A 15129-nucleotide genomic window follows, 5' to 3' on the forward strand; every position below is an offset into this window, starting at 1 on the left:
ATCCCTGAAATCATGTATTGTGTTGCATTTTCAGTTTGACTAGGAAAAAATCAGGGCCCAGGGATACAGTTTAGATGCCAATACAGCATTCTGCATACATTCCTAAATACACTCTAGTAACCTGTCTCCACTGTGACATGAGTCTAAGAATTTGATGTAAATAAATAACGTCCCAAAAGATTGTTTGAAATTGCATACCCAACACAAAGCAGTAAAGCTAAGGTTTAAAAAAAAAAAAAAAATGCGTTGGAATCTATCACATGGGGAAACACTACAGCTTGCTTGAAGGGACTGGAGCCAGCACACTTGAGTTGATGTTGCTGCTCATATATCAAATGTACCCTTTTGTACAGAACTTAGCTACAGCCCCAAGGAAATCAGTAGTAAGGAGACAGAATCAGAGTACAATAGAAAATAATAATACTGTGGACTTTGGCTTCCTCACCGAATTTTTTTCTTCCCTCTTTTAGGGAAAGGGACCAGTTTTACCAAATAACAAAGAAAACAGCCCAGTTCCTCTGCTTATGATAAAAATTAGACAACAAAAATACTTACACAGGACTGGAATTCAAAGAGCAATGATCCACCATCATTTCTGGAAGGAAATCCAACTTAAACGCAGCCATCACCTCACTCTCCCCTTCAGAAGCCAATGATATTAACTTGCTGCACTTGTCTGATCCACAAATACACACAGCTTTAGCTTCCTGGGCCCCACAAAAAACACAAAGTGGAAACAGGAGCTCAGGGAAACCAGCAATAAGTGCCACAGAAACAGGCAGGACTGGGGAGGGGAAAGGGAGTACTGGATTAAAAGGGGGATGTGAGCATGTGAAGGGAGGCTCAGCCCGGCACACAATGAAAGTGCTGATGCGCCAGGCTGGGTTTGTGTGATTTTCCCTGGCGAAGCAGTACTAAGTGCACTGTCAGATAAATAGAGTGTCAGATCCATGAAGATAGCAGTGGCTAACAGAGCAGAAGTAACACTAACTTGTTTCACATCTTCAAACTCCTTTCTGCAAATCAGGTTTTGAGGGGCCCCAAGGCCTGAAACTACCTGAAGCAAAAAAAGAAAAGAAAAAAGAAAAAAAGAAAAGAAAAGAAAAGAAAAGAAAAGAAAAGAAAAGAAAAGAAAAGAAAAAAGAAAAGAAAAGAATGGAACGGAAAGGAAGGAAGAAAGAAAAAAAAGCTCACCTCATGTGGTCTGAAAATGTTTTTGGAAGGGAAAACTAGGCTGTTGGCCTTGGTTTAAACTTAGTTTTCCATGTGCCAAAGGCAGCAATGAGCACAGTGCTGGGTCCACACTAACCTCAGAATAGTCACATAAGTAGCGGTTCAGACCATCGGAAGCAGGCCAGAGGCAAGCTGGCTAAAGAACTGGTCACCAAAAACTTAAACTGTTCACATACTACCACTTGCACTGGACCAACCTTGATTTCTTAATGGTGCGGAGAGCAGAGTGGTTACCTAATGGTTCCTCATCAGAATGAAGGACTTTTTAAAAATTCCTGCTTCAGTGATCCTCATTAGGTGGCACAGGGAAAATTTCTTTACCCTGAATCTTATTTTGCCAGAAAATTTAAAAAGTAAAAATGAAAATGGGATAGTAATATTCTGCCTTTTGATAGAGTACTAGGAATTCATGTCTTTTCTGTTGTTTGACCTTTCCAGAGAAACCAAAAACCAAAAACCAAAAACCATCAGAGTGATGATGAAAAAGAACAGGGACCCACCAGGAACAAACACTCAAATGTAAGGGAAGGATGGAGGAATGTAATCTTAGTCTCTTCATTCTCCGTCCTCCTTTAAACTGATGTTAAAACCAAGATTAATAAACGCACACATGAAAATTCTATTATGGGTGAGCAGTGGAAATGGATATACTTAGCAGTCGAGGCAGATGTGGTGCTCCCGTTCTCAATTTAGCTTCCCATCCTCCAGACAACAAGTGGTGGCATTTCAATATTTAGGCAGTGACTCTAAAACTATGTCTCTGAAGGCTCCCAAGCTGCACAGGCCTTCTTTCCCATTTTTATCATTAGCATTGCCTTACCTCAAAGATTTCACTTCACTCAAGCTCAGTTCACAACACAGGGAATTTTGAAAAAAGGAAGTTATGTTCAGCCTGTAAAGAGGTAAACAAATGAACTCCTAAACGTATAGCGTTACTTAAAAACAAAAATAATGAAAGGCAACATGTCACTGTATGGGCCTAAATGTTCTAGCCTGGCTAACAGTGCCTGACCCCTATCTGCATCCAACCAAGGAACTGTGTCTTCTGTTCGAACATGCAAACATAACCATCCAAAAGTTAGAACTAGAATAGCAGCTAACTGCTTTTGTATTTTGTCAGAGACCCTGGCTCCTGTAGAGACACGAGCGGCAGGAGCTGTCTTCCATCCTGCTAAAGGAGGAAGCCAACCCAGACTGCAGTGAGAGGAGACTGCAACTGGCACATGGCACACGGGCTGCCAGGCGCTGACTGCCGGACAGGCAGGAGACAGTAACCCTAGCTGGGACTGGTTAAGTTACTGGTTAGGTTTGTCCTAGTTTCTCCTATGCACACTGGAGCTGATCACATGCTTCTTCCTACAGAAAGCTATCAGGACCAATAAGTAACTTTGTGAGGTCAGTCAACAACCCAAATTGGGTTCTTTTTAGTTCAAGGATTCTTTTAAAAAGGAAATCAACAAATTTTAAGATAATCTCACTGGTTACTGTTATGCTTTTATTATTCACTAAAAATATTATCTAATTCAATTTCTATTTTAATCAGAATCACATGCATAACAAGAGAGCATTTAATGTGGAAGAGTTTACTGAGCAGCCAGGCACTGCTCAGCATACTGTAAAGATGTGCCCTCCTTAAGTAATTTTTGTCAAGCCAAAGCTTGAAAATCACCGGTTTAGAGTAACATTTTAAAATCCATTTTATGATGTATAAGGCAAGACTTCTTTAAGAACTTAAAAGATGGAAATATTATTACATGAAGGAGGGCACTTCTCTTTAGGCAGGTCACAAGAGTCATCTCAGTATAATAAAATTCAACATGCTTGCGGGAAAAGAAAGCACAGAAATTAATCATAAGTCACAATTTTAGAAAAGGATTACAAAGTTAAATGATGATAAAAACAATTATTCAAATACAAAAATGCAGGTGTTAAGGGGAAATTAAAAAGAATTAGCAGTTATTCACAGAAAACTGCCTGTAAGTTGTTTTTAAATTTCTGATTCAGAAACACATTCCAAGCTTTTCCCACAAAGGATGCATTAGAAATAAAGAGATGGAAGAACGGTTATAACCAATGGTCTGCTACAAGAGGTAACTTTCCCTCAGTCCCTTTTTACCGTGTGTCCTCTCATTATGAGTTTATACACTCAAGGTTTCCTCTTCTTTCCCTTGTGGTCTTAGTTTTCTTTGCTTTGAATATTCTCTACTTCTTTTCTAAGGGCAACAATTCAAAGCCCAATGATGTTAGGGTAGGGGCAATCAGCCTGCCATAACATTAAGAACCAAAATCATTAAAACTGATCAGTAGATAAGGGAAACCCTTTAAAGAACAGCACAGCCTGCATTTAGAACATTGGAGTGGAATAAACACTTTAAAAACTGGACTAGAAGTGCCAGAAATCACAGCAGTCGTTTCGTCAAAAGAGTGAAAGAGCAAAGAAAAGCATAGTTGAGCAAAAAGGCTCAGGTGGCACATGCGAACGTCAGGCTGTCTATCTTGACTGACATAACCAGGGAGGAGTTCAATGACAAGTGAAGGGATTTTATACTTCTAGCTCAATAATCTAAATGTGTTTTGAAGGGCAAAAATGTGAAGTCTGGTTATATGAGCACAGAGGAAATTAGAGCTTACTGCCAAATTATAAAAGAGAACCTATGTCATTAAAAATCACCATCAGTGTATATGAGAAAAGTGTAATAATCTACGAAAAAGTTATAACCTCAGACAGTTAAGTGGACTGGATATTTCCCCCCAAAGCTTCTGGTAGTTAGAGGATAGAAGGGTTGTAGAAAAGAAGTAAGCAACTGATACCACTTGAAAATAACCAACCACACTTAGAATTTTTAGCTTAAAACCTTTATGGGCTTGAATTTCACTTCAAAAATTGAGTACTTCTAATACGATCAATTGGGAGCCTCCCAGAGCTCCCAATCCAGTACTTTGCATAGGCAAAAATATACTGCTCTGCCCCTCCCCTGTGTGCACTCTCTCTCCCAAAAATAAACATTTAAAAATATTTTTTTTTGATTAACATAAAAGGGGAGCCGGGGTGGCTCAGTCAGTTAAGTGGCTGACTTCACTTTGGCTCAAGTCATGATCTCACAGTTCATGGGTTCGAGCCCCTTGTCCAGCTCTGTGCTGACAGCTCAGAGCCTGGAGCCTGCTTCAGATTCTGTGTCTCCCTCTCTCTCTGCCCCTCCCCTGCTCTCGCTCTGGCTCTCTATCTCTCAAAAACAGATAAACATTAAAAAAAAAACAATTTTTTTTTAATTATACTGACCAATTTATGTAATCATCTACTTGACATCTCACTTTGTGGGAGCTTTTTTGTAAAAATGTGGCAGTTAAGTATAATTTTTTTTAAATGTTTTTTGATAGGCAGCTCTTCCTGCCCATGGGTCCTGTCCCTGTGCTTTAATAAAATCACCTTTTTGCACAAAAGCCCAAAACCTCTGAGTTTCCAATAAAAGTCTAGACAATGAAAAAATTTCTGACCTCGGGATGGGGGAGTTTAAATGTTGTAAGACATTTTTTTTCTATTTCAAATCTATAATCACTGTAGGCAAAAAGCACCAAGTTTAGTCATTGTTGTATGCAAATTGGTTTGATATTAAAATGATCATTTATGGTATACTGAGAGGATACGACAAGGCTGACGGGGGGAAAACGAACACTTTTGAAATCTAAAAACTTTACTATTTCCTCTCTCTATCCTTAATCACTACTGCCTCCTCCCCCAATCAGTGTCAAAGATAATGACTAGCAGAAAGATCCTCTTCTGTGCTTAGTTTTGTTGGCAAAAGTATAAACTCAAAGCCTCCCTTGGAGTTTCTGAAACTAACCCTGACCTAATAAAACTGTCCTGTCAAATTGTGACCACCCTTCAAATCAGGTCGTATTTTCAGATCCCAAATTGGTTCTGGAATTTAGTGTAATTCTTAGTTTGTAACAATATACTACGTAACTTTAAACTTTATTTCAGCTCCAGTGGTGATTAAAAAATCAGTATGTTGAACAAATTCTGATTCCAGGTGGGTAGTATTTGTGTGGAATCCACTAAGTTCTGTCCTCATCCTTATTCTGGTTTACTCAGGGTCTTCCAGTTTGAACTGGAATGGGGAAAGAAAGTTAGCCGGGTAGCTGCTGTGTGTACAAACACACACACACACACACACACACACACACACACACACACGCACGCGCGCAACTAGGCAACAGCTAGTTCAAGTGGGAGATAAGCCTGCTTTGGGAAACAGCTAAGGAGAAAGTTGAGAAAGAAAGAAAATATTTCTAGCTTCCTAGGAATAGGAAATTACACCCCATAATATAGGAAAAAAGCCATCACCTTTCTGAATGCAACGTTTTCAAATCTGCACAACAGGCCTCATGCAAGAAGGTTAAAGAGATGACCATAGAGCACACTCATCCAGCAGTTAGCCCATACCTGTGGCTTTACACCTCTCTGGACTATGTCTTCACTCTAAAAAACCAAGGAAAGAAAAATAAGTGGACCATGCCTACACTTCTCATAATACCAGAAATGTAGTTTCTTTCCAAAGAAATGCCCCCCTTTGTCACCATGGCTGAAGATTTAAAAAAAAAAAAAAAGGAAAAAAGGGGGGGGGGCACCTGGGTGGCTCAGTCAGTTGGGCATCCTACTTCAGCTCAAGTCACGATCTCGCGATTCGCGAGTTTGAGCCCCGTGTCAGTCTCTGTGCTGACGGCTCGGAGCCTGCTTCAGATTCTGTGTCTCCCTCTCTCTCTGCCTTTCCCCTGCTCACATACTGTGTGTCTCTCTCTCTCAAAAATAAAATAATTTTAAAAATTAAAAGAAAAAAGATAAAACAACTCCTTCTCCCTCTCCCATTGTTAAAGTACACAATACCTTAAAATATTAATTGCATTTAACATCTCAAAGTTAATTTTAAAACACCATCAATTTAAAAGATGGGAAAGTAAAAGTACTAAAAGACTTAATACAGGTTTGTCCCTAAATATCACAACAAATAGCAAAACAATGACCAGAACTTATGAGGCTGAATTTCAGTACATTTAGGTCACAAAAAACCTCATTTTTAGCATCTGCTTTTGGATGAGAAACTACGAGAGAGCTAAAGGCTATATAATTCTTTTAGCAATTAAGGGTCATGTTATTAATGTGGAGAGACCACGCTATTTCCCCAAAGCAACCTTCCTGAATAGGCAGGTACCAGGCATAAAACTCTTCAAAGGCAACAAAGTTCCTGTCTGTATAAATGCATCTCAGTGGCCCTAGGGCGGTGGTGAACCACTGAAACCAAAAAAAATCAGAAGATGGGGAAGTTAATTGAAGCTAAAAGCAAACAGACGAACCACAAAACCGATTTGATTTATTTTTAAACATTATCGAACAATCTTGCAAGTAAAGCTGATTGATTCTATAAAGCTGCCCAAATTCCTACAAACTTTCATGTCCACCCCTGCCGGCTATACTTCTGTCTGGCCCTGGGTAAAGACAGAGAACTGCCAAAAGTCATCAAGGATGAAGTCTACTTTGGAAAGTAAGAATTCTGAAAGACAGTGAAAACCAGAACTATGAGACACTGCACTCTACCTACCCTTCCTAAAGACAAAGAGGTTCCTGGTCCAAATAGGTGCTTAAGTACTTAATTTGACTTTTCATATGGATCTAATTGGTTTCCAATTTTGCTAATGAAGTAGTGATGCCTCCAATCATTTTAAGGCAAAATCCGGATTAACAAAAAAACTTCTAAAAGCATTTTACTTGGACCTGCCTACATCATCAAAAATTATTAAGAGGAAAGGAACTTACATTTACTAAATTCACAATACCTCACTTAATCCTGTATCATTATCATCATTTAAGGTGGGGACTACTCTAAGGATTTAGATGCTAAAATAATCTGCACAAGGGATTCTAACCCCAATGTGACCAGTATCTAGGAGGTACAAACTTACTGAGACAGTGTGTCTTGAGAAGGCTCTGGAATAGCAGTTACTACCTTGGATGGTAGAGAACAGGTTGAAGTCCTACTTGTTCATTTTATTCTAGAAGAGGTAAAGGGCAAAGAAAAGACCAGAGAGTCACGTTTCCCAAAATGTCATATGAAACGTGCACGAACAGTTGAGAAACACTGCTGTTGTGTGAAGCTGTTAGACCAGACTCAGGCTGCATCCTAGCTGGGGAATCTCCAGAAGCAGAGAGCAAAAGAGAGGCCTGAGATTATTACGAAGGGCCAATGTATAAAAGAGTGAGAGACACACGTCTAGGTCCCAGAAAACAAAGCAGCCCTAAAAGGGTTAAGGAACACCCTAATTGCCTAGCCAAGAGAAAAAAGAAAAAAGAAAAAAGAAAAAAAAATTATTTAAAGAAACAAACACATTAGTAGATATTAATCACCCTACTCCTAAGTCATCAAAGACTTCTTAAAGGAAAACTCAAACACCCAAAAAAGGATCAGCACTCTCTTCCTCCACACAGATCCTTGTCACTTGAAGAAAGACGGTGGGAAGCTTAATACACAAGAAGGTATATTCTTTAAAAGCTTTGCCTTCCCAGTTTTGCTTTTCCTACATATTGTTGCCTTGTCTGTCAGAAAACAAATGCTTTGGGGAGAGAGGAAAGCTGAATGGAACCTAAAAGCGTTAGGTTTGTTTTTCACATCTTTCATTTCTGTGGGGAACCAAACAAAATGCCTAAGCTCTGTGAGGAAGCCTGGACTGCATTTGTCCTGTACCTCCTTGGAGCTCCACAGAAGTCTGTTTAAGATAATCTCCACCTTTCTCAATCACCATAAGGGGAGGTATAAAGGCAGTTCCAAAGAGAGGTGAAAAAGAGTTAAGGGGGGAAAGGAACACCAATGGCAGGGTGGTGGGTGGTGGTGCACAAGGCAACAGAGGAAAGAAGGATGAAGAGCAAGCTAGCTTTGAGGAAAACAAGCCGTATTCACCTACTTGTGACATGTTAACATGTTCAAAACAGGACTTCCTATGAAATTTTAAAACTGCACTTAGCAAGTCAGTGGTACAGGGAACTCTAAAAGGCAAACTACCTACCGCACAATTTCCCCAAGGAAGGATAAAATTATATTTGGTTTTGGAATATTTCTTGGAATTCATATGATCTTGCCATGTTTTAAAGATGCAGTCACAGGGGCGCCTGGGTGGCGCAGTCGGTTAAGCGTCCGACTTCAGCCAGGTCACGATCTCACGGTCCGTGAGTTCGAGCCCCGCGTCAGGCTCTGGGCTGATGGCTCAGAGCCTGGAGCCTGTTTCTGATTCTGTGTCTCCCTCTCTCTCTGTCCCTCCCCCATTCATGCTCTGTCTCTCTCTGTCCCAAAAATAAATAAACGTTGAAAAAAAAATTTAAAAAAAAAAAAAAAAAAAAAAAAAAAAAGATGCAGTCACAGGGGCACCTAGCTGGCTCAGTCAGGACAGCATGGGACTCTTGATCTCGGGGTTGTGAGTTTGAGCCCCACGCTGGGTGTAGAGATTAATTAAACAAACAAACAAGCAAGCAAGCAAGCAAATAAAAAGATCCAAGAATGAACGAACACCATTACCTCTCTGGACTGATATAAAAGCACTCAGATCTCCTACATGCCTTCCTTAGGACAGGCAAGATCATGAACCCTTTTTTTTCTTTCTCAGAATTTTCTGTTGGCCTATAGAGCCTGTATGTTTAGTAAGTGACAAAACAGTGTCCTTCCCAGAAGGATGGCCACTGCCTCACTCACCATCAGCAACTCTTACTAGTATGCACAGAATAACAAACTCTAGATACAGGGGCTGGCAGCAGGCACAGTAATGCTCAATGACCTACATACGAACTGAACTCATGACCTTGGCCTCATTAGTATGACTCACCAACTCAACAATTGTTAGTAAATGCCCTTGATACCTTGAAAACTTTTTTCATAAAAGGCTGGGAACTAATGAAGAACTGAACAACTATTCAGATTAGAGACTTCCAAATGTTTTTTTTTTTTTAATTTTTTTTTTTTTTTCTCAACGTTTTTTTTTTTTTTTATTTATTTTTGGGACAGAGAGAGACAGAGCATGAACGGGGGAGGGGCAGAGAGAGAGGGAGACACAGAATCGGAAATAGGCTCCAGGCTCCGAGCCATCAGCCCAGAGCCCGACGCGGGGCTCGAACTCACGGACCGCAAGATCGTGACCTGGCTGAAGTCGGACGCTTAACCGACTGCGCCACCCAGGCGCCCCAAATGTTTTTAAAGGCATAAGTGTTTCTCCCCTAAACATAAAAGTGAAGCTATTCAGGTTGTAGACAGAGGTGGGTAAGGTAGGCCCCACCTTTTGCCTTTCCTGTCCTCACGGTAACCCCAAATCTCCTGGAAAATATGAAAAAACGCCTGGATAATTCAATATAATAGATAATTCACCAATTTTATTATCCAGTTTTGAGATGAATAGTTTTTTGAACAGATTTTTCTAGCTTTAGAATCTAAAAGATTACCAGAAATCAAGGAGCTTCCAATGCCATCAATGGTAATAAATATGTGCATCCTTGGGTTGACAAAATATAGTATTTAAGATTTGCAAACCTTGGGGCACCTGGCTGGCTCAGTCAGTAGAGCACGCAACTCTTGATCTCAGGGTCGTGACTTGGCACAGAGCTTACTTTAAAAAAAAAAAAAAGAAAGAAAAAACTGGAGGGGGGGGGGGCAGTAGAAGTAACTGTGAACCTCATTACCTAGAAGTAGTGAGAAATGTCCAGACATTTTATAAACTGGCAATGATTTTTTTAAAATTTTAAATGTTTTTATTTATTTTTACAAGAGAGAGAGTGAGTGAGAGGGGAAGGGTCAGAGAGAGAGAGGGAGACGGGTTCTGAAGCAGGCTCCACGCTGACAGTAGAGAGCCTGATGCGGAGCTCGAAGTCACGAATCATGAGATCATGACCTGAGCCAAAGTCGGATGCTTAACTGACTGAGCCACCCAGGCACCCCTAAAGTAGCAATAATTTTAACAGGTAACATTTTTTTGAGCCCTTACTGTATGCCATACAGTGTTTTGGGTGCTTTATATTTAATCCTCATACCCAGTCTATCTCCATTTACAGATGAGAAGACACACAAAGAAATGAAATAACTCTCAAGACCACGAGAATCCAGGCAATGAAGAAGTTGAAATATAAAGTCAGGCAGTTGGACCCCTGGGTGAAAGGCTGACTCAAGTTAAAATTGTCCACAATGAAGATCATGCACACAGGCCACGGAAAAGACCTTAAATGAGGAGGACTATAAAGTTGAGTCTGACCATTTTTTAATGGCAAATCTTCTAAGTAGGTAAATATCCAAAATCTCAACTGTCACAAGAGAAATACAATTAAGTGAAAACTTCCTGCTGTTAATCAGCAGATGTGGGCAAGTTCATCAACATCTTGATGTGTCAGCTTCCTCACCTGTAAAATAAGAGGACTTAACTACATACCCCCATAGGAACCAAATGGATGCCCAGAATACAACCAAGCTACTGTACACATTTCTAACTGAAGAGGAAAGAGACCATAGGAATTACTAAGGAAAACTGAGCTCTTTTTAAAAATGTCTGTTACCTTTTAGACTGCTTTGCAATACTCTTGCTTCTTTCTTTTTCCTATTATATGGCTGGTTCAATAAAAAGTTTGGGTTTAGTGCACCGGTAAACTGCACATCTGTCTCACCCTCGTATCCTACAAAGTCAAGTAACCAGATAAAAAGATGAACTGAGAAACTTTCCTGGCTAGCCCAGCTCATCATGATGCAAAACTCCACCAGGGACTGGTGCTAGAACCCAGTAGAGTTTGCCTGGTACTCCAATCTACCTGAATGCCTTAGGAACCTGTCGCAGGGAACAGTTGCCACCAGACTGTAATCCAGGATCCTGGACACCACAACTAACAGTAGATAGAATCTAACGTTAAATGAAATAAAATGTGTGAAAGCACACAGCAACAAATAGGTGGCCCAAGACTGAATGCAGAGAAACCATTAACTGTATCTCTCATATGTAACCTGTAGGTGGTTAGGTGGATTAAATAGGTACGCTGAAGCGCACAATAAATTCCCTGCTAGCCCCTCATCCCCAGAGTATCACCTTCTATTGTAATAAACGTCTCTATGTTGAACAGTCCAGGCCCTGCACTACATCAGGCTTAGTTCTGACTTGTCTAGATTAGTAGGGATAAAACTTAACACTTTCTCTGTGGGATCTAGAAAAATCATTTTCCCCCTTGTAAACACTTGCTCTATGGCTACCATTTCCATGATTTAGGCTTAGGTTTGGGGCTTCTGACTCTTTAGTGACTGAATCATCTATGTGTATTCCTTTTTCCTGATCCTGGTAGAGAAATTTATAAACAGATCTCAATCTCATCTCCTTCTCCACTGGCCAGTATGTGCTCTTTAGCAGTAACAATTTTTTCCAGCTTTAAAAAACTGTGGTCAAAAACACATAAAAGTTACCCTCTCAACCGGTTTTCAGGTGTACAGATGAGTATGTTAATATTATTGTGCAACATGGAAACAATTTTTTTTTTTTAACTTTCCTTTTTCATCAAGATGCTTAATCTGGGGCCCTCACATCTCTTCAAAATCCACGTATGGGCTATGGGGAAAGGTAGGTCTATGAACACTACCCTATGATATTTTTTTGTTAAACTGCATAAAAACAGACACAGGAGGCTCCCTGAAGAGAAAATCCACAGCTCTCCTCAGATGTCTAAGGGGATCATGATTGTTAGAATATTCCCCTCTGACTCTCCTTGCTGCAAGGTGACAAAAAAGTTTGTCAAAGCCCAGATCTGATGTCATCTGCGTGATCCTGAATGCGTCACTTTTTTCTGGTCCTCAGTTTCCCGATCTGCAAAACTATATGACAGCACTAGATTAATCCAGATTATCACTAAATCATCTAAAAACAGAATTCTGGGGCACCTGGCTGGCTCAGTCAGTGGTCATGTGACTTGATCATAGGGTTGTGACTTCAAGGCTCACAATGGGTACAGAGGTTGCTTAAAAAATAAAATCTTTAAAAATAAAGTAAAATAAGGGGTCCCTGGGTGGCTCAGTGAGTTAAGCGTCCGACTTCGGCTCAGGTCATGATCTCGCTGTTGTGTGAGTTTGAGCCCCACATCCAGCTCTGTGCTAACAGCTCAGACAGAGCCTGGAACCTGCTTTGGATTGTGTGTCTCCCTCTCTGCCCCTCCACTCCTCATGCGCGCGCTCTCTCTCTCTCAAAAATAAACATTAAAAAATTTAATTAAAAAAAAAAGTAAAATAAAAACATAATTCTATTTTCTCCAAACTGATTTTACAAAGTAACCCAAATTCTAGTTTAGTCCCTACCACATGTGGGATACACCTGAGAAAAATTATGTGTAAACCTCATTTCTAAATTTTTGCTAATAAAATATTTTTTTTTTTACGTTATTTTATTTTAGAGAGAGACAGAGTGCAAGCAGGGGAGGGGCAGAAGGGGGGGAGACAGAATCTGAAGCAGGCTCCAGGCTCTGAGCTGTCAGTGCAAGCCTGACGTGGGGCTTGAACTCACGAACTGCCAACCGACTGAGCCAGCCAAGTGCCCCAATGAAACAGATTTCGAATGCTACTAATTTGAGAACAAGTCATGAGTACTTCCTTTTCTATTTATAGCCTCAGGATACCTGGAATAAAGATGACACATATCAGACCTTCAACTGTTGAAATGAATTCCCTGGTTTATCTGCTCTAATTTATAAATTTTTCACTAACATTTTTTTTTAAGTTTATTTACTTGAGACAGAGAATGAGTGAGAATCCCAAGCAGGATCCATGGTCAGACAGTGAGATGGACGTAGGGCTTGATCTTACGATGCTGAGATCACGACCTGAACCGAAATGAAGTCAGATGCTCAAACGACTGAGCCACCCAGCCACCCTTCCCCACTAACATTTTCTTCAACTGAGATATCTACACATAAATATTTCAACTTTTTAGTAAGAAAACTGTCTTTTTTGGGGCGCCTGGGTGGCTCAGTCGGTTAAGCATCTGACTCTTTGTTTCGGCTCAGGCCATGATCTCACAGTTCTTGAGTTCAAGCCCCACATCAGACTCTGCGCTGACAGCATGGAGCCTGCTTTGGATTCTCTGTCTCCCTCTCTCTCTGCCCCTCCCTCATGTGCTCGCTCTCTCTCAAAAATAAACATTTAAAAAGAAAATAAGAAGAGGAAAAAGAAAACTGTCTTTTTTCCCCATTAAATTGTGGTATTTGGGTAAAAACAATATTGTGAGCAGTTCCTCCCTTTTTATAGAATGTTTATTAAGTATTTATTCCCCCTTCATTTTTCTATTTCCTCAATTAAAATTTTTACCTATTTATTCACGTTTACATAAAACCACATTCTGGTTCATTCCCTACCAGGGTTTTTTCTATGCATACATACTCCAATACATACAATTATTGTCAAATTACAGATCAGACTGTATATACTATTGTTTAATGTACTTTTTTCACTTAACAATTACAAACATTTTCTTGTGAACAATCCATATTTAAGAATCAAGAGTCAGAATTGGCCTGAAGACGGACTTTTGCCAATACCATCCTTACCTTTATTTCACAACCAATAAATATAAAACCTGTTTCATAAGGCCAACATAATTATTAAATCTTCTGAAATTGCTACAAAAAATAAGTAGCACATTAAGGTTAACTGGGGGTGGGTGAGTCTGGTTCTTTGTTCTTCCTTTCCTTAATCTGCCCTCTCATCTCCTGTTTAGTAATCTTTCCATATGACTATATACATATCAAAACAAGGCATCGCATTTTGGAGGTGGTCAAATGAGACACATAGGGAATGCAAAATACATTTTTAAAAATCTGTTTCTACGTGGTCTCAAAATGCCTACACACTCAAAGTAATTCTCAAATTCCCATTAAGAATTCCCCTTCTCTGTGTTGATAGCTCGGAGCCTGGAGCCTGCTCCGGATTCCATGTCTCCCCCTCTCTCTGTCCCTCCCATGCTCATGCTCTATCTCTCTCTGTCTCTCAATAATAAACGTTAAAAAAAAAAAAATAAAAAATAATTAAAAAAAAAAAAAAAAAAAGAATTCCCCTTCTCTTCCCCATACAGCTCTCCACTGGGGGCTGGAGTGGGGTGTAGGAATCTCATTCTGTCTTTTCCTCCTCCTGTTTCCCTGGCAGCACTGTCAGTCCTGGGCAACAAATTGCTGGATGTAGCAGTAGCAATTTACATATGGTAGCCAAGCTAACATGCAGCTTTCTTTGGGCAGAACTGCTAACTCTTCTATGTATCTTTCTAGTTTGAACCCAACGTTCCAGGCATATCAATGTTAAATATTTGCCTACTGGCCTCTATCTTCAGACACACAGAACCATGTACACACAAGTCAGAGGAAGCAAAAATTCCCCATTGTGCGGAGAAGTAGGGGCTCTACGGACAAAGACGGGGCCAAGCTATAATCCAGCAGCTAATCCAAATCCAAGGGTTCAGTCATTCCACTTTCCCATAATATTCATGTATCACTTGCTCAAATTTGGCATGTTCTAAGACCACCAGTTCCGCCTTAGTTTCCCTGCCCTGCCATAAGGCCAAATCTGTCTCATCTAGTGAGTCACTACTGCTCCTCTCTCCAAATGCATTTTGATTTCAGCCCACTTGTGCAGCTCATCAGGGCTGCACCATATGTTAGTACCATGTAGGCAGAATGTGACTAATTTTTTTCTAAAACACTGTCAGAGTTACTTTTAAAATTACCTTATAATCTTGATGTCTCTTAAGACTCATTTCTATAATACATAACCTTCTGGAAATGACTATACACTTATTTTTCTGGGTGTTCAAAGGAGATTCTTCAGCATTTTCACTCCCATTTTTCAGACAAGGTAACTA

The 15129-nt window shown here is 40.1% G+C and overlaps 1 protein-coding gene across 26 annotated transcripts in view; it reads right to left on the bottom strand.

Moving 5' to 3' along the window:
* Nucleotides 1-15129, bottom strand: part of CELF1 (CUGBP Elav-like family member 1) — a 73689-nt gene that overhangs the window by 29251 nt on the left and 29309 nt on the right. For 10 of the 26 annotated variants that reach the window (XM_042906784.1, XM_042906783.1, XM_042906790.1 and 7 more), the window contains 2 exons: nt 5579-5713; nt 2054-2125 (listed from right to left, as the gene is read on the bottom strand). The exons of 4 other annotated variants lie outside the window; for them this stretch is intronic. In XM_042906784.1, coding sequence (XP_042762718.1) covers nt 2054-2125; nt 5579-5646 — 140 coding nt within the window. In that variant the 5' untranslated portion in view covers nt 5647-5713. Of the gene's footprint in view, nt 1-555; nt 708-2053; nt 2970-3349; nt 3447-5578; nt 5714-15129 lie in introns of those variants that run through there. 12 more of the 26 variants (XM_042906794.1, XM_042906796.1, XM_042906798.1 and 9 more) reach the window with 5 other exon arrangements.

Source organism: Panthera leo, chromosome D1 (assembly GCF_018350215.1).
Source record: "Panthera leo isolate Ple1 chromosome D1, P.leo_Ple1_pat1.1, whole genome shotgun sequence".
Taxonomy (NCBI): domain Eukaryota; kingdom Metazoa; phylum Chordata; class Mammalia; order Carnivora; family Felidae; genus Panthera; species Panthera leo.